At 42.3% G+C, this 20043-nt stretch overlaps 1 protein-coding gene across 9 annotated transcripts in view; it reads left to right on the forward strand.

Moving 5' to 3' along the window:
* Positions 1-763: 763 nt before the first annotated feature.
* Positions 764-20043, forward strand: part of ZNF131 (zinc finger protein 131) — a 53788-nt gene continuing 34508 nt past the window's right edge. For 3 of the 9 annotated variants that reach the window (XM_012449518.3, XM_021670210.2, XM_012449523.3), the window contains exons 1-4: positions 764-972; positions 1914-2052; positions 3092-3193; positions 18562-18706. In XM_012449518.3, the coding sequence (XP_012304941.1) occupies positions 1929-2052; positions 3092-3193; positions 18562-18706 (371 nt within the window). In that variant the 5' untranslated portion in view covers positions 764-972; positions 1914-1928. Of the gene's footprint in view, positions 1699-1794; positions 2053-3091; positions 3194-11419; positions 11699-18561; positions 18707-20043 lie in introns of those variants that run through there. The other 6 variants (XM_012449517.3, XM_012449522.3, XM_012449520.3 and 3 more) reach the window with 4 other exon arrangements.

A 20043-nucleotide genomic window follows, 5' to 3' on the forward strand; every position in this document is an offset into this window, starting at 1 on the left:
TGATTCAGAAAGGCAGAAGCCACATATACCTTGTTCGTAGCTAGATTTCTCAGTGCTTAGTTCTAGGACTCTCAATACATCTCTGTTGAAATAATGATTACATTCACCCTTGCATATAGCTATTTGAGTCCCTCCCTAATTCCAATTCTCAAATTCTTTGAGAGAAAAGAATAAGTAAATCTCAAGTATAGGATTATCCTCAAAATGTATCAATGCTAATACATATATTTCTCTGGAGGAATGAAGGAAGCAGTTACATGCAGCCGACTGTGGGTTACTGGACTTTTTTTTTTTTTTAAGGTGGGGGACAGAGTCTGGCTCTGTCGCCCAGGCTGGAGTGCAAAGGCGCGATCTCGGCTCACTGCAACCTTCGCCTCCCGGGTTCAAGCGATTCTCCTGCCTCAGCCTCCCGAATAGCTGGGATTACAGCTGCCCACCACCGCACCCTGCGGATTTTTGTATTTTTAGTAGAGACAGTGTTTCACCATGTTGGCCAGGCTGGTTTAGAACTCCTGACCTCAAGTGATCCACCCGCCTCGGGCTCCCAAAGTGCTGAGATTACAGGCGTGAGACAACGCGCCCGGCCTAGACTCTAAAGGAGTGGGGTGGGCCTGCAGTAAGAGGACCCGGTGTAAATAATTCTAAGCAGCTCCAGGTGCTAAGCCCAGCGAACACGTGCTGCGGCCAGGAGCCGGGAGGGCGCGCTTCGCGGAGGAAGATCACCGGCGACCCGAACGTGCTCGCGCCCGTCGCTACCGCTGCCGGTGCCGCGGCTGCCCGAGTGTCCAACCGAGCACACGTGCGCTAGCGGGCCCGAGGAGAGGGAGAGTCACGGCTCTTGCGGGGAAAATGGAGGGCGAGCTATGGGTCAGGGATCGGGAAAAGTGTGGGGCGCATTATGCCCAGGGAGCGGAAAGCACTGAACCAGAGGCTCTGAGGCACAGAGAGGAAAAAGGGCGGATCACGAGCTAGGTAAGGCGGGCGGACCTAGGTCTCGGAAGGAAGGGGGCGGGGCACGACGGGGCGAGAGGGGCCGCGTAGCAGCTGGGCTGTGAGGACGTTTGGCGAGTTCATTCTGGGCTCAGGTCGGAAAGCGTCCGCACCTGGAGTCAAGCTGGGGGGCGGTGAGAGGTGGAATGGGGGCGGTGAGAGGTGGAATGGCGGCGACGTAGGCTCCCAGCTTCTGGCACAGCCAGTGCCCGAACGAGCCCAAGTAAACCGTAGCCCGGTTTCCTCTCTGAGCGCGAGTCCTCGCCCTTCGTGAACGCCAAATCCCCGCGGTCGGCCCCGCCCATCCACTGAGGGGTGTGGGTAGGGGCGTGGCCCGTTCCCCGCTGGTCGGCCCCCGGAAGGCGTTGGCGTCAGCCGGAGCCCGACGCGGTGACGCTGTACGTCGACGTAAGTGACGCGGAAGCCTGGGCCGCTCCTCCTTCGCTCAGTGAGTGCCGGCCCGGTCGGGGCGGGGGAGAAGAGGGAGGGCGGGGGAGGGAGAGGCGACCCGAGAGTCGTTGTGGGCCGCGGGCCGGACCGGGTCCCGGGGCGGCGGGAGCCCGGGCTGGGCAGAAGGGCTGGGCGGGCCGTTAGAGGGCCGCCGCAGCAGTCGAGTCCCCTCCCTTGTCGGACTTGCGCGCCCCGGCGCTCGGAGCCTCCGGCGCTGTGCCCACCCCGCTCCAGCTCGCGTCTCCCGACTCCAATTAGGTCAGGCTCGGAGTCCCGCGGCCGCGGCTCCGGCCCCCAACGTGGGGCGCCGCTCGGCTCGCCTTTCTTTCTTCCCTCGCCTTCCTGTCCTCTTGCCTCACCCTCCCCCCTTCTTTTCACGTTGCTGGGTTTTTTTTGTTGTTGTTTTATGCTTTAGGGGTTTTGTTCCTCAGCCCGAGCTCATGGGTGTATATTATCATGCTCTTCTTTTGTAGAGCAACCCGACGGCCATGGAGGCTGAAGAGACGATGGAATGCCTTCAGGAGTTCCCTGAACATCATAAAATGATCCTCGACCGATTGAATGAACAGCGAGAGCAGGACCGGTTTACTGACATCACCTTGATTGTCGACGGTGGGTAGGGAAGTGGGCAGAAGAACTAATTTTTGGCTTCAGTTTTTCTCTGTCCTTCGGACACCCGCCTTTTTTTCTTTAAACCCATCCTCTATGGTCTCCCTACCAAAGTCTTCAGAGTGTGTGCACTGGGACCAGATTGCACTTGTCAGTGTCCACTCACACAGAGCGTGCTGCAGAAGGCTGGTTGGCCAGTCACGCTTTCCACGTAGTCTGGTGTTCATCTCATTTTAACTTCTTGCATCCTGTTGAAGTTTTCTCTTTGCACTTGAGTGCAAGAGGATGGCGTTGGGGATAGGACGTCTCAAAATGTTTGATACGTTGATAGCCTCTTGTTGGTAAGCTGCTTTGAGAAGTCCCTCACAGGAGGCATTTGGGAAGTTGATTCTTTTCTGGTTTCCCAAATGGTCTTGGAGAATGTGAGAGATTTCTTTGCAGCACTCATACCCCCTTTGAGAATCTCCAAAATAAAATGGGGTCTTTACAGTCTTAGGAGTTGCCACTGTAATGGAAGCAAATCTAGCTTGGGTATGTTTTCTGTTTAGTGAAAATAGGTTTCTTAAGGTAAGCTGTTTTTAAAATTATAGGTCTACCATAGATTGAGCTTCCAAATATTAGGCATATTAAAATGTTTTTCATAGCAGACATATCCAGCTTTGTGCTTACGGCTTTTTCTCTGTTTCCAAATGATACGTGGCCTTTTGGGTTGTCCTTTTATTTAGCCGTTTCAACTGAATTGGATGTGCTTCTCACTAATTAATTCGAAATAACAAAGTGGTAAGAGGCTCCGTATTTAGTGTTGTAAATTAGCCTTTATAAAACTAACTCAAGGTGTTTGAAGTGAAGATTTAGCTTAATATTTGAGATTAAAATTTGCCAGGATAGCTGCCAAGAATATTCTGCATTTAGTTCAATAATTTATATAGTTATGTAATTATCAAGAAAGACTTATTTTGCTTTTTATGATTTTTAAATGTCTTTTATAATTCTACATTTAATTTTTGTGCTTGTGTATGATTTTTTTTAAATTTTTGTCTAGGACACCATTTTAAGGCTCACAAGGCTGTTTTGGCTGCTTGCAGTAAGTTCTTCTACAAATTCTTTCAGGAGTTTACCCAAGAACCTTTGGTGGAGATAGAAGGTAAATGCTTGTTTTATTTTTTTAATTGTCATTTATTTAATAAAGCCATTTTATTTAAATGCTTGTTTTAAATACAATACTGGAATTTAAATACTTGAGTTTAGCAAACAGTTGGTGAAGCAGTTTTAGTATGTTTATCAAGACACCATAGGAAATAGGCATCAATAGTTCCTATAGGTAAGTAGGTAGATAAATTGTTCTTTTGATACCTGAGAATTCTTTGTTTCAGTAAAGTGCTTTGTTGAATGATCTTCCAGGAAAAACTTAGATGGTAGATGTTGGTCTTTTCCACCGGGGAAACCAGTGGTCATTGTCTTTTGAAAACACATATTAAAAGTGAATTACCATCTTTGTTCAGTGGGCTTATATTTTAGACTGGTGGAGATGCTGCAGGTTACTAGTAGAACGCTTTACTGTACTCTTACAGCAGAAGTAGTGATGTACTAGCAGAGGTACAGGTGGCAGGCACAGTGTGAAGTGGGCTGCCATAATAGGGAGAAAGCTAGGAAAGATGAACTGAAGTAGTGTTCAGAGGAAATTCTACTGGTTATTGAATGGGATGGATCAATACCTATTACCTTGAAACAAAAAGTGAGTTTTGTACTTGCTAGACATTTTTCTAATAATAACCTGCCAACTGCCTGGCATTATGATATGTAGTTTGTGTCTTATCTAAGGCTTACAGCAGTCCTTTGATGCTGGGCACAATGGCTTGTGCTTGTCGTCCCAGCTACTCGGGAGGCTGAGGCAGGAGGATTGCTTGAGCCCAGGAGTTCAAGGCCAGTCTGGGGCAACACAGACTGTGTTTCTTCTTCTTCTTAAAAAAAAAAAAAAAAAACCAAAAAAAGAAGTGGTATTATTTCTAATAATTTACACATCAGGAAAACAGGCTCTAAGAGGTTACTTGCCCAGGGTTGCCCAGCTAGCAAGGAATTAAGTTTGTGCTATTAATTACCATGCTCTTGTCTTCTGCTACTGCAGTAACTCCTTCCCTACCACTGCTATCAAAATCCGAAACGGTTGGCCTCATAAATGTCTTCTTTTGGAAAAAAAAAAAAAAAAAAAAAAAAAAATCCAAAACAGTAGGAAATAAATCCATTTGCCTGCATAATTACAGAATTTTAGCTTCTTTCAGGGTTCTTCTGTTTTGGTTTTATATCTGATTCTTTTTTTTTTTTTTTTTCCACCTGAGTGCAGGTGGGCTAAGGTCGAAAAGGGCATTAGCCTATATCTGTTTCATTGTGTACATATTCTTTGTTCTGAATGGGTTGCCTAGAGACATTTTTTTCCCCTTTGATGCCTAGGAGAGTAAAGAAAACAAAATAAAGAATATTCTTTAATTTTGGTTTAGCATTTTAGCTGATATATCCACAGCTAGATTATCTTTTGATATCTATGATCAGGACAGAGATGGAATAATGGAAATCCACAAAACTTAGAAAAGTGAGACTCTAACTCCCCAGATGATAACTGGTTTCTACTACAAAGCAAGCCTGCATGAATTCATTCACCTGAGGCTTATTAAATATGTGACCCCAGGCAGGTTACTTTACCTCAATTGCATACTTTTCTCATCTGAAAAGTAGATTCATAGGCTTATAAAGACTAATTGCAATAACGTGCAGAATGCCTGGCATAGTATTTGGTGCATTGTCAAAGCTTTATAAACAGGGGCCCGGCCTAGGAACAGGGAGACCCCTTCTCTACAAAAATTTTAAAAATTTAGCTGAGTGTGGTGGCACATGCCTGTGGTCCCAGCTATTTGGGAGGCTGAAATGGGAGGATTGCTTGGGCCCAGGAGGTCGAAGTTGCAGTGAGCCATGATTGTGCCACTGCACTTCAGCCTGGGTGACAGAGCAAGGCCCTGTCTCAAAAAAAAGGACAGTTTATCGTATTGAGTACCTATTATGTACTATGCTAGACCCAGGAGATGAATTAATGAATAAAATGTCCCTTAAACAACTCAAAAATTTCATAGCAGGTGAGCAACAGGCAAATAAGCAGTGCAGAAAGTATTACAAAGACTATTACTATGCAATGGTATCACTGAGGAGGGAACATGGTCTTCCTTAGAGAGGAAAGATTTCAAAAAGGAGTTTGAGTCTGAGCAGAATCTTTAAGTCTTAAAAAATAAGTGCCCTAAGCTGGAATATTTGTTGCCGGTAAGGTCAGCACAGCAACTTCTACCTGGAGAAGTAGAGTCTCGTCTTCTGGAGACTAATCACCTTGAGATTTTCTCTTGTACCTCTGGCCTGTTATGTTCTGTGGCACACACAAGTCTTCATATTTGAACTCTAGATAGATAAGAAGCAAAGTAGATAAACACTCTTTTTATTTCTGTCATTTGGTCAGATTCAGGTTTAAATAATTAATTTGGCTCAGTATCTTAAGCCCTTAACTTTGGGATTAGTGTACTGTCTAGCAAGATCACCTGGCTGTGGAGAAAGCCCTGGGCGTATAGTTAGCAAACAGTTTTAGCCCACGCTTTAAATGTATGTTGTGTGACCTTAGACATCTTAGCTTCCTTGTTTTTCATTTGTAAAAATATGTAATTTGGAATTACGTATTACCTTTGTAATTTTGGAATATGTCATGGACATTTGAATATTTTGTTACAAGACTGGGTACTGTTAAAGTCCTGAAAAATCTTTTTGGTTTTGTTTTAGTGGGGAGTCAACCTGGTTAGGTTCAGACTGCCTCTGTGAGCTATGGGTCCAATTTGAACTTAGTTTTCAAAATCTTCCTATTGCCGTTCATGTCCTAGATGTGTCATCCATGCCATTGTGCAGTCCTCAAAGCTTTTGCTCTGCTGCCTTGGGTCAGTTCCACACATGGGCATCTTGGTGGTGAACTTGAGATTATGTACACAAATTTGGAGGACTTTTCTCCTCTCCATGATTTCCTTTGTATACAAGGTTCCCAGAGTTTCTTTTCATGGTTCTTTGTCGAGAAAACTGGGATTTTTAGCTTCTCTGTGCTTTCATACGTTTTCTGTAGAGGGGTTTGTTTCCTGAACAAAATGTAGAGAGAGAAAAGTGAAAGGAAAAAAATAAAATGAATTCCCTCCTCCATACTCTTCAGATAATCATCTTTTTCCTAGTTCTTTTGTCAGAAGACATTTTTTTTTTTTTTTTTGGCAGAATCTTGCTCTGTTGCTCAGGCTGGAGTGCAGTGGTGAGATCTTAGCTCACTGCAGCCTCCGCCTCCTGAGTTCTGAGTTCAAGCAATTCTCCTGCCTCAGCCTCCCAAGTGACTGGGATTATAGGCGCGCACCACCATGCCCACCGCACCTGGCTAAATTTTTTATTTTTAGTAGTGATGGGGCTTCGCCATGTTGGTCAAGCTGGTCTCAAAACTCCTGACCTCGTGATCCACCGGCCTTAGCCTCCCAAAGTGCTGGGAATACAGGCATGAGCCACGACACCCAGCCGGAAGAGCTTTCTTTTAGAGTTTAGGAGACAGCCACAGGTGTGCAGCTCAGAATTGGGGCTTGCCTTGAGGCAGAACTGATAGAGAAGAAAAATTACCAGATATTCACCCCTTCCCACTGTCCCTCCCACATTCATTGTCTTTTCTGGTTCTCTAGCCAGAATGAGTTTCTCTTGAAACTTTTCTCTGTCTCCACTCACTGCACAGTTAATGAGATTTAGGCTGCCCTCAAGTCTAAGCTGACACATGTAGGAGAAAAAAACCAAGAAACTCACTGCTGTTTGAGTTTTGATTTCTCTCTCCTGTCTACTTGCTTCAACTTGCTTTTCAGAGTCCTTGAATATTTGCTTTATGTATTTTTAGTTGTAATCAATAGGCAAGATAGGGTGGAGTGTGCTTTTTCCATCTTAGCTAAAACTGGGACCCCCTCCCTCACTTGTAAAATATAAATAATGACTTATGGCATGGCACATTAAATGGGCATTGGAAACACCAGGGAAGCTTTTATAAATATAAATGCCCAGGTTTTATCTCCAGATAATTATGTCTTTCAGGAGTGGATCCAGGCAACTGTATTTAAAAGTTCTCTAGGTTCTTGTTGTGCAGGTTGTTATCTGAGGACTAGTGATACATGGGGTTCATTTTTAAACTTGTTAGAAATGTAGACTTAGGTTCCACTCCAGACCTGCCTAATTGGAACAAGATCCCCAGATGATGCCTATGCACAGTAAAATTTGAGCATCCCTGCCCTAGCATGATTCTAATGTGCAGTCAGTGTTGAGGACCACTGTCTTAGAGGATTGTGTAAAAGCAGGTGACATGTATATAAAAGAAATTTAGATTGTAATATTCTCTGAGTATAAACTCATTAGGTGCAAGATGAGCTCACCCTCCTTGTTTTCTGTGTTCTTGGTTAAAGTAAGTTACCTTTGATTAGAATCAACTTTGACTTTATTGCTATTGAAGTCAAATAGATTTATTGCTATTGAAGCTAATGCATCCCAGCTCAGCTTTGTGGCTTGGATTCATACATACCACATAAAATCTTCAAAAGACGTTCGTTCCCTTGTTCAGAACACACAACCTTCTAACCTGAACCTCCAATTTTCTAAATTCATTTTTTTTCTACTTCACCTGAAAGCACAGATCCATAGCACTTAGTTTCTCTGTAACAGCAACTCTACCATGGTGTCTAGAAATTTTAGTCCCTACTATCAAGGACATAACATCCTTGTACATGTTTGTACATCTTTTTGAGTATGAGTTTTTGACTGGTTGCAGAGATTCCCTAAGTATAGAGGAATGCCAGAACGCTGCCCCCTTTTACTCCTTTGCTGTCAGGGAGAAGACTCAGATTAAGTTGTTCACTTTAACATTTTCCTTATATACGTTTAGAAAAATTGTATTCTGCACACTTCTATTCTGAAAGGAATAAGGGATTGATGAGATTTCTGTTACCAAACTAGTGTTGATAGATTATAATTACATCTACCATCACTTCACTTACCTGAGCAAGTGTTACCAGTTTGGTTCATGTTAGCTAATTAGGTCACTGGTTCGTTCCTAGGACAGTGTTGGACTGGTCATATAAGAAACACCTAGGGTGCTCATAATAATTTAAAAAAAAACCTAGATATTTATCCCAGTTTTGATTCCAAAGATCAGATATCAGTACTTCTTTTTTTTTTGGAGATGGTGTCTTGCTCTGTCACCCAGGCTGGAGTGCAGTGGTACCATCATGGCTCATTGCAGCCTTGTCCTCCTGAGTTCAAGTAGTCCTCTGACCTCAGCCTTCTGACTACAGGCACATGCCACAAAACTCAGTTAGTTTTTGTATTTTTATTTATTATTATTATTTTTATTTTTGAGATGGAGTCTCGCTCTGTCGCCCAGGCTGGGATGCAGTGATGTGATCTTGGCTCACTGCAACCTCCATCTCCTGGGTTCAAGCAGTTCTCGTGCCTCAGCCTTCTGAGTAGCTGGGATTAAAGGTGTATACCACCACGCCTAGCTAATTGTTGTAGTTTTACTAGAGAAGGGGTTTCACCATGTTTGCCAGGCTGGCTTCAAACTCCTGACCTCAAATGATCTGCCTGCCTCAGCCTCCCAAAGTGCTGGTATTGCGGGTGTGAGCCACCACGCCCAGCCTACTTTTTGTACAGAAGAAATCTCACAACTTTGCCCATGCTGGTCTTGAACTCCTGGCGTCAAGCAATCCTCCTGCCTTGGCCTCCCCAAGTGCTAGGATTACAGGCATGAGCCACCACACCTAGCCCTTAATACCAGTACTTTATTTAGTCTACAGGTGATTCTAATCAGTCAAGACAGGGAGCTAGGTCCACAATTCCTTATTCAAATCTTTGGAGGCCAGACATACTTCTCAAATTTCCAGATTTTAGAATTTTTCTAGGGTAATGCAGAACATATATAATACTTGCAAATATTAATAGTTTAGCAGCCATGCATGTTACTGTTCACTCTAAGTGGAATAAGGACTTGACATAGCCCCATGTCAGTTGAAATCAACCATGCCCAACCTCCAAGCTTATCACTTTGTTTTTGTTTTTGTTTTTTTGAGATGGAGCCCAAGCTCTTGTTGCCCAAGCTGGAGTATAATCGCGCAATCTTGGCTCACTACAACCTCCGCCTCCTGGGTTCAAGCGGTTCTTCTGCCTCAACCTCCCAAATAGCTGGGATTACAGGTGTGCGCCATCACACCTGGCTAATTTTTTGTATTTTTTTAGTAGAAACTGGGTTTTATCATGTTAGCCATGCTGGTCTTGAACTCCTGACCTCGGGTGATCTGCCCTCCTTGGCCTCCCAAAGTGTTGGGATTACAGGCGTTAGCCACTGCGCCTGGCCCTTACCACATTTTTTGACTGGCTGTGTGTTGACAGTACATGGCATATGGATTTTTCTCCAAGTGGAAGGTTCCCCTCAAGAGATTGTCAATAGGTATTTGGACTTGAGCAGGAAATCAGAGGAATGATAATGAAATTCTAATATATTTGAGAATCTTGGTGGTATTAAGATTTTTCTAGCTAAATTAGTTTACATTCCTAGCATATGGTTCCCTCAGAGTTCAGCAAAGCCTTTCTGGTAAAAATATTAATAAAACTCAAGATGTAAATTGGTTGGAAGAATAAGCAGTAATTCACCCATCCTACCACCAGAGAATAACATGGAGGGGTAGATGTATGTGTGTCTGTTAAAAAAAAAAAATTGGCTGGGCACAGTGGTTCATGCCTGTAATCCCAGCACTTTAGGAGGCCAAGACAGGTTGATCACGAGATCAGGAGTTCGAGACCAGGCTGACCAACATGGTGAAACCCCATCTCTACTAAAAATTCAAAAATTAGTTGGGTGTGGTGGCACACACCTATAATCCTAGCTACTTAGGAGGGTGAGGCAGTAGAATCGCTTGAACCTGGAAGGCAGAGGTTTCAGTGAGCTGAGATGGCACCATTGCACTCCAGCCTGGGCAACAGAGCAAGACTTCATCTCAAAAAAAAAAAAAAAATTGGGACGACTTGAATTATGAGTAAGAGATCATGAACCTGTAGTGAATGAGAGCATGAAAGGAAAAGTTTAAAATTTTTATCTTTTTAGTAAGCTATTTAAAATCTTTGTCATAGACTTAGGAGTCAGACCGTCTGGGTTTTATCACTTTATAGAGTTGTTATGAGGATTAAGTGAGTTAATGCCTGTAAAGTATTTAGAGCCGTGCCTTTTATATATGTAGTAAGTGGTATGTATGTGTATTTGATTAAAAATCAAAATCTCATTCTACTTTTGGAAACATTTACATATTGGTTTTTTTTCTTTTTTTTGAGACAGAGCCTCACTTTGTCTCCAGGCGCCAGGCTGGAGTTCAGTGGCGTGATCTCGGCTGACTTCAACCTCTGCCTCCCGGGTTCAAGCAATTCTCTTGCCTCAGCCTCCCGAGTAGCTGGGACTACTGGCGCGCGCCACCACGCCCAGCTAATTTTTGTATTTTTAGTAGAGACGGAGTTTCACCATGTTGGCCAGGATGGTCTCCATCTCTCGACCTCGTGATCCGCCCGCCTCGGCCTCCCAAAGTGCTGGGATTACAGGCGTGAGCCACCGCACCTGGCCTACATATTGTTTTAAAAAGGATTTTTCTTGGCCGGGTGTGATGGCTCATGCCTGTAATCCCAGCACTTTGGGAGGCCGAGGCGGGCGGATCACAAGGTCGAGAGATGGAGACCATCTTGGCCAACATGGTGAAACACCGTCTCTATTAAAAAATACAAAACTTAGCAGGGCGTGGTGGCACACGCCTGTAGTCCCAGCTACTCAGGAGGCTGAGGCAGGAGAATTGTTTGAACCCAGGAGGCGGACGTTGCAGTGAGCCGAGATGGCACCACTGCACTCCAGCCTGGAGACAGAGCGAGACTCCGTCTCAAAAAAAAAAAGAATTTTTCTTGTGCTTTTAAACTTTCGGCCAAAAGTTCTGAAAGGCAGCAAAAGCTAATTGTGTTTTCCCTGGGCTACTCATATACTAAAGGATAAATGAGAGCAACAAGGGGAAAAAATTACTAAGGGAGCCAAACAAAACTAGCCCTCAGTGAGTCCAGTTACTTTTTTTTTTTTTTTTTTTTTTTGGTGACGGAGTCTCACACTGTCGCCCAGGCTGTAGCACAGTGGCGTGATCTCGGCTCACTGCAACCTCTGCCTCCTAGGTCCATGCAATTCTCCTGCCTTAGCCTCCTGAGTAACTGGGACTACAGGTCTGCACCACCACGCCCAGCTAAATTGTTTTTTTTATTTTTAGTAGAGATGGGGTTTCATGAGGTTGGCCAAGATAGTCTCGATCTCCTGAGATCCACCTCGTGATCTGCCCGCCTCCCCAAAATGCTAGGATTACAGGTGTGAGCCACCATGCCCGGCCAAGTCCATTTACTTTTGTTTGCTTATTTGATAGAGTGTAACTTGGTCTTACTATATTTTACAGTGTTTATCAATATTCAGATTACTTTTAGACATTTTGAAAATGAGTCTGCTGAAGCTCAGAGGTTCTGAATTGCTCCAAATCATTCAGTTCATGGAAGAGCTGTGAGTAAAATGTGAAAGTTCTAACTTCCTGAATGGTATCTTTCCTTTTTTTTTTTTGCAATGGAATCTCTTTCTGTTGCCCAGGCTGTAGTGCAGTGGGGTGATCTTGGCTCACTGCAACCTCCACCTCCCAGGTTCAAGTGATTCTCCTGCCTCAGGCTCCCCAGTAGCTGGGATTACAGGCACACACAACCACACCTGGCTAATTGTTGTATATTTTTTATAGAGATGGTGTTTTACCACGTTGGCCAGGCTGATCTCGAACTCCTGACCTCAAGTGATCTGCTTACCTCTGCTACCCAAAGTGCTGGGATTACAGGCATGAGCCACTATGCCTGGCCAGTAACCTTTGTTTACACAAATAGAGGATGCTGCTTTTGAACACTTAAATGATATTCTACCAGTATTCTTACTGTTTTCTGAAACAGCGTATCACTTTAGGACTAAATTTTAAACACAAAACTGGCAAAGAAAAGTATCAATGATAAATGCATAATTTTGAAAGCGACTTTAGGCGGGGCACTGTAGCTCGTGCCTGTAATCCCAACACTTTGGGAGGCTGAAGTAGACGGATCATGAGATCAAGAGTTTGAGATCAGCCTGGCCAACATAGTGAAACCCCATCTCTACTAAAAATAGAAAAAATTAACTGGATGTGGTGGTGGGAACCTGTAATACCAGCTACTCGGGAGGTTGAGGCAGGAGAATAAGAGAATCAGTTGAACCCAGGAGGCAGAGGTTGCGGTGAGCCAAGATCAGACCATTGCACTCCAGTCTCGGTGATGGTGCGAGACTCTGTCTTTAAAAAAAAAAAGAATATGACTTTAGTGTTTATTCATTTATTACTACTTTGTGTTCCTGCATTTTAGGAAGCACTGTTAGGTACTGTGATGTGAGTGTACAGATCAAAAATCGTTTTCCTCAAGTAGCTTACAGTCAAGAGATGTCCATAAACTATCATGAACCGGTACAGAGTTGAGGCTTGGAGAAGTAATAAAGAATGTTTCATTGTTAACCCATTTGTGCCTGAGGTTGTAATTTTTTTAATTTGAAAAATCAGACCTTGGTGATGACTTTGAGCAGTAGGGTGTAAATAACTCCCACATGCTTAGCGTTCCAATAATGGAGCACTAGGCATAGATGGGTTAATTCATGAAGGAATAGAAGATGTGAACAGACCTACAACTGCTATTGAACTTGTATCAGTTTTCAGAAACCTCCCAACAAAGTGTAGGACTAAATGGCTTCATTGATTAATTCAATGAAATATTAAAAGAAAAATTAATGCCAATCCTCATAGCCTTCCAAAAAACTGAAGAGGAAGGCATACTTCCAAATTCATTTGTAGGCCAGCATTACCCCAGTACCAAAGCAAGACAAAGATGCCACAAAAAAAACTATAGCTCAATATCCTTCATGAATATAGATGAAAAATCCTCAGTGAAATACTAGTAGACTGATTCTAACAGCAAGGTAAAAGGATAATATTCCATGACTAAGGGAGATTCATCCTTAGGATGCAAGGATAGTTCAACATATGAAAATTAATAAATGTGATATACCATACTAACAGAATAAAGGAGAAAAATGACATGAACATCTCAATAGATAAAGAAAAAGCCTTGGGCAAAATTTAATACCTTTTCCCATTAAGAACTCTGAACAGGGGCTGGGCGCGGTGGCTCACGCCTATAATCCCAGCACTTTGGGAGGCCGAGATGGGTGGATCACGAGGTCAAGAGGTCAAGACCATCCTGGTCAACATGGTGAAACCCCATCTCTACTAAAAATGCAAAAATTAGCTGGGCATGGTGGTACACGCCTGTAGTCCCAGCTACTCGGGAGGCTGAGGCAGGAGAATTGCCTGAACCCAGGAGACGGAAGTTGTGGTGAGCCGTGATCGCACCATTGCACTCCAGCCTGGGTAACAAGAGTGAAACTCCGTCTCAAAAAAAAAAAAAAAAAAAAAAGAACTCTGAACAAACTAGGAATAGAAGGAAATTATTTCAACATAATAAAGGCCCATAGCTAACATACTCAGTAGTGAAAAAGTGACACTTTTTTCTCTTAACATCAAGGAACAAGACAAGGATGCCTACTCTCACCTCTTCAGTATAGTACTGGAAATCCTTGACAGAGCAATTAGGCAAGAAAAGTAAATGCCATCCAAATCAGAAAAGAAGTCAATCTCTTTTTTGCAGATGACCATCTTATATATATAGAAAACTTTAAAGTTTTCTATAAAAAAACTAGAATAATTTTAATAGTTATTCTACTAAATTTTAGTAGTTATTCTACACCCCAAAAAAAACTACTAGAATAATTTTATTAAAGATGGAGGATACAAAATCAGCACACAAAAGTCAGTTGCTTTTTTTTTTTTTTTTTTTTTTAAAGAGCTGTGGTGCGACCTCAGCTCACTGCCAACCTCCGCCTCCTGGGTTCAAGCGATTCTCCTGCCTCAGCCTCCAGAGTAGTTGGAATTACAGGCACCCACCACAATGCCTTGGTAATTTTTGTATTTTTAGTAGAGACAGGATTTCACAATGTTGGCCAGGCTGATCTCAAACTTCTGACCTCAGGTAAACCACTCACCTCGTCCTCGCAAAGTGTTGTGATTACAGGCGTGAGCCACCACGCCTGGCCATCAGTTGCATTTTTATACACTAATAATAAATTATCCGAAAAGCAAATTAGGAGAACAGTCCCATTTATATTGGCACCAAAAAGAATAAAATACTTAGGAATAAGCTTAACCTTTCACTGTAGGTGAGAGACATGCAGTACTGAGAACCATAAAACATTAAAGAAATTGGGCCTGGGTACTTTGGGAGGCAGAGGTGGGTGGATTGCTTGAGGTCAGGAGTTCAAGACCAGCCTGATCAACATGGTGAAACCGTGTCTCTACTAAACAAAATTTTAAAATTAGCCGGGTATGGTGGCCCGTGCCTGTAGTCCCCGCTACTTGGGAAGCTGAGGCAGGAGAATTGCTTGAACCCAGGAGGGTGAGGTGGCAGTGAAAAGATGCACCACTGCACTCTAGCCTGGGTAAGAGAGCAAGACTCCATCTCAAAAAAAGAAATTAAAGACACAATAGATCTTCATGGATTTAGAACACTTAATATTGTTAAATTATCCATACACATTGAGCATCTCAGATTTGAAAATCTGAACTGCTGGCCAAGCACGGTGGTTCATGCCTATAATCCCAGCACTTTGGGAGGCCAAGGTGGGCAGATGACGAGGTTAGGAGTTCAAGACCAGCCTGACCAATGTAGTGAAACCCTGTCTCTACTAAAAATACAAAAATAAGCCAGGCATGATGGCATGTGCCTGTAGGCCCAGCTACTTGGGAAGCCGAGGCAGGAGAATCACTTGAACCTGGGAGGTGGAGATTGCAGTGAGCTGAGATTGCACCACTACACTCCATCTTGGGCAACAGAGTGAGACTTCATCTCAAAAAAAAAAAAAAAAACAAATCTGAACTGCTATAAAATTTGAAACTTTCTGAGCATCAACCTGACTCAAAGGAAATGCTTGTTGGAGCATTTTGGATTTCAGATTTTCAGCTTTGGAATGCTCAAACAATGTTAAGTATAATGCAAATATTCTAAACTCCAAAACAGTTGTGATCTCAAGCTTTTCATCTGAGGGATATCCAGCCTGTATTACAGAAAGTGGACTATAGATTCAATATAATCCCTCAAAATCCTGATGGAATTTTTTATTTCTTTTTTATGAAATCAGAAAAAGCAATTCAGTAATTCATATGGAACTACAGATAGTCTTGGAATAGCCAAATCAGTCTTGAGAAAGAGCAAAGGTTAGAGGCATCATAGCTTTTTTTTCTTTTTAGGGAGTCACGCTCTTTTGCCCAGGCTGGAGTGCAATGGTGTGATTGTAGTCTGCTGTAGTCTCTGCCTCCTGGGTTCATGTGATTCTCTTGCTTCAGCCTCCCAAGTAGCTGGGATTACAGGTATGCACCACCACCCCCAGCTAATTTTTTTTCTTTTTTCTTTCTTAGTAGAGACTGAGTTTCACCGTATCGACCAGGCTGGTCTTGAATTCCTGACCTCAGGTGATCCATCAGCCTTGGCCTCCCAAGGTGCTGGGATTATAGGCATGAGCCACTGCGCCCAGCCAACATCATACTTCTTGATACCAAAATATTTTACAGAGCTACAATAGTCAAAACAGTATGGGACTAGCATAAAGACATGCATACAGAACAATGGAGCAGAATGGAGAGCCTACGAATAATCCATGCAAATAATATGGTCAACTGATCTTCAAGGGTGCCAAGAATGTACAATAGGGAAGGAATATTCTCTGCAACAAATGATGTTGAAAGAATTAGATATTCACATGCAAAAAGATGAAATTGGACCCCTATCTTTACTGCACAAAGAAACTCAAAATGAATTAGAGACTTAGACATAAGACCAAAAATGTAAATCTCCTGGAAGAAAATATGAGGGGGAAGCTTCATGACGTCATTCTGAGCAATGATTTCATGGATGTGACATCAAAAGCATAGCCAACAACAAAAAATAGACAGCTGGGACTACATCAAACTAAAAAGCTTCTGTACAGCAAAGGAAAAACTGAGTGAAAGGAAATCTAAGGAGAAAATATTTGCAAAACCAAATAACTGATAAGGAATGAATCCCTAAAATATATAAGAAACTCCCACAACTGATAGTAAAAAAAAAATCTACCCAATTGAAAAACGTGGTAACTCAAAAAAAAAAAAAAGTGTCAACTCTATAGTCCGAATGATGTAGAAAAAATTAAAAATGTATTTAAAATGTTCTAATAACTTGAATAGACATTTCTCCAAAGAAAACATACAGATGGCCAACAGATTTATGAAAAAAATGTTCAACATCACTAGTCATCAGGGAAATAAATGCAAATCAGAACCCTATGAGGTATCACTTCACACCTTTCAGGATGGCTGTCAAAAAAAAAAGATGCTCACGCCTGTAATCCCAGCACTTTGGGAGGCCAAGGTGGGTGGATCATGAGGTCAGGAGTTCAAGACCAACCTGACCAACATGGTGAAACCCTGTCTCTACTAAAAATTCAAAAAAAGAAATTAACTGGGTATAGTGGTGCACACCTGTAATCCCAGCTACTCAGGAGGCTGAAGCAGAAGAATTGCTTGAACCTGGGAGACCGAGGTTGCAGTGAGCCAAGACTGCAGCACTGCACTCCAGCCTGGGCAACAGAGCGAGACTCCCTCTCAAAAAAAAAAAAAAAGACAACTAGTGTTGATGAGGATATGAATAAATTGGAATCCTTGCACATTGTTGGTGGGAATGGGTGCAGCCATTATGGAAACAGTATGAATGTTCCTCACAAAATTAAAAGAAAACACCATACAATTCAGCAATACTACTTACTGGGCATTTATCCAAAAGAACTGAAATCGGGATCTTGAAGTTTTAGCACTCCTATGTTTATTGCAGCACTATTTACGGTAGCCACGAGAGGAAATAACCTAAATATTCATCAACAGATTAATGGATAAAGAAAATGTAGTATGTGTATCTAATGGAATTCAGTTTTTAAAAACAAGGATATGCTGCATATGCAACAACATGAATGAACATTGAGGACATTATGCTCTGTGAAATAAGCCAGTAACAGAAAGACATACACTGCATATTTCCATTTATATGAGGAATCTAAAATTGTTACTTCCACTCATATGAGCTGTCTAAAATAGATTGGAAGTCAGAGTGGAATAGGGGTTACTAGGGACTGGGAGGGAGGAGGAAATGGACATGTACTAATCAATGGGCATAAAGTTTGAACTGAGCAAGATGAATAAACTCTAGAGATCTGTACAGTGTACCTATAGTCAACAATAATGTACACTTAAAAATGTGTTAAGAGGGTAGATCTCATGTTGTTCTTGAATGTTAAAAGGTTTCATTGAACATGTACCATTAGAGTTGGACCTTTAAGGGGTGGTAGGATGAGTATAATCAGAGATAAAATGATTAAGCATTCAACTAGGAAGGTGTTAATAAAGCCAAGTCAGCTATTAGAGAGTGCAGGGTTTGGCCAGGCGTGGTGGCTCACGCCTGTAATCCCAGCACTTTGGGAGGCCGAGGCGAGTGGATCACGAGGTCAAAAGATCGAGACCATCCTGGTCAACATGGTGAAACCCCGTCTCTACTAAAAATACAAAAATTAGCTGGGTATGGTGGCGCACGCCTGTAGTCCCAGCTACTCGGGAGGCTGAGGCAGGAGAATTGCTTGAACCCCAGAGGCAGAGGTTGCATTGAGCCGAGATCGCACCACTGCACTCCAGCCTGGGTAACGAGTGAAATTCCGTCTCAAAAAAAAAAAAAAAAGTGCAGGGTCTAAGAAATGTTATACAGTTTGTATGTGAAACAGGTTAAAATTTGGAAAGGTAAATAGGAAAATAATGTGAAAGGCCTTGAAATAAAGTCAGAGAGATACTAAATTTTGTTTGCTAAGTTGTGAAAAACTATTGAAGATTTTGGAGCTGACTTGGCACAGCTGTAATCTCCCTGGCAAGAAATGTAGCATGTCTGACATGTAATAGCCAATTCATATATTTGAGTGATAGAATCTTACTGTTCTTTCTCCAAGAGCCTCAAGAAATCTTTGGGAAAAATCTTAAAGTAGTTTAAGATTTTCCAGCTAGGTAGTGGTGGAATTTGACTGTGATATTACTGTATTGCTAATGAGATTTACTGCCAGAAAATAGTTTCCAAAAATAAAAAATACTAATCAAGCTCCAAGCCCTTAGCTTTTCTTTCTTTACTAAACGTTACAAGATTTTGAGTCAATATGAATACGTGCTCTAATGTACATCTTCTTTACAGGTGTTAGTAAAATGGCCTTTCGCCATTTAATTGAGTTCACATATACAGCAAAATTAATGATACAAGGCGAAGAAGAAGCCAATGACGTATGGAAAGCAGCAGAGTTTCTACAAATGCTAGAAGCTATCAAAGCCCTTGAAGTCAGGTACTTATTTTTTTAATGGGGTTCAGAAAGTCATATTCAGTCATGTTCATTCTGTTAGTGAAGAACTAAGAATATTTAAGGATCTATAAAAAAATCTTCTGGATACTGATTGTTCTTTCACTTGACTTTGATAACCTATTCATGTGTTAAAACTGCTAAGATTAAATAAAGTAGCATCTTTGGTATCTAATAAAATAAGTCTAGACAGCTTTTTAAGGATCTGGATCCCTATAAAATGTTTTGTTGGATTCAAGTTGTTGTTTGTACCAAGCCTTATTTTACAAAGGGTTTGGCTTACAAAGATTAACATAACACTATTTAAACATAGGGAAATTAGTGGAAATAAATAGATCAAGTGGTAATAAGGAGTTAATCATTTCATGTTAGAAGTATGATAGCCAAAAATGTATACCATAAGTCTACATAGTAGATGGGCTAAATCTGGCTCTAAGTACACTTAGTTAAAAGAAAAAGTGTTTTCAGTTACATTATTCATTGTTAGAGGACGAGAACAAATCAGTTGCTGAGGAGCCATTCCTAGTGTTAAAATTTCTCCTAAGACATATTAAGAAAACATTAGGCCAGGCCCAGTGGCTCACTCCTATAATCCCAGCACTTTGGGAGGCTGAGGTGCATGGATGGCTTGATCCCAGGAGTTTGCAGCCAGCCTGGGCAACATGGTGAAACCCCGTCTCTACAAAAAAATACAAACATTAGTTGTTTGTGGTGGTGCATGCCTGTTATCCTCACTACTCAGGAGGCTGAGGTGGGAGGATCGCCTGAGGCTGGCAAGGTTGTGGCTGTGGTGAGTTGTGGTCATGCCACTGACTGCATACGAGCCTGGGCAACAGAGTGAGACCCTGTTTTTTGTTGTTGTTTTGACATGGAGTCTTGCTCTGTCGTCCAGACTGGAGTGCAGTGGTGTTCTCTTGGCTCACTTGCAACCTCCGCCTCCCAGGTTCAAGCAATTCTCCTGCCTCAGCCTCCTGAGTAGCTGGGATTACAGGTGCCTGCCACGATCCCTAGCAAATTTTTGTATTTTTAGTAGAGACATGGGTTTCACCATGTTGCCCAAGATGGTCTTGAACTCCCAATCTTAAGTGATCTGCCCACCTCAGCCTTCCCAAGTGCTGAGATTACAGGTGTGAGCCACCATGCCTGGCTGGAGAAAAAATTTTTTAAGAGATAAAAATTTAGATAACTTACTGAACTGCACTCATCTGTAATATTCTCTCTTAGTTTGACAGTTCAAGATTAAACTTTTCTGACAAGAGCTTGATATGTATATATATTCTTTGATTCTTAGCGCCTGGCATATAACAGGTGTACAGGAAACA

Source organism: Aotus nancymaae, unplaced genomic scaffold (assembly GCF_030222135.1).
Source record: "Aotus nancymaae isolate 86718 unplaced genomic scaffold, 86718_ANA_hifiasm-v0.15.2.pri h1tg000014l, whole genome shotgun sequence".
Lineage (NCBI taxonomy): Eukaryota > Metazoa > Chordata > Mammalia > Primates > Aotidae > Aotus > Aotus nancymaae.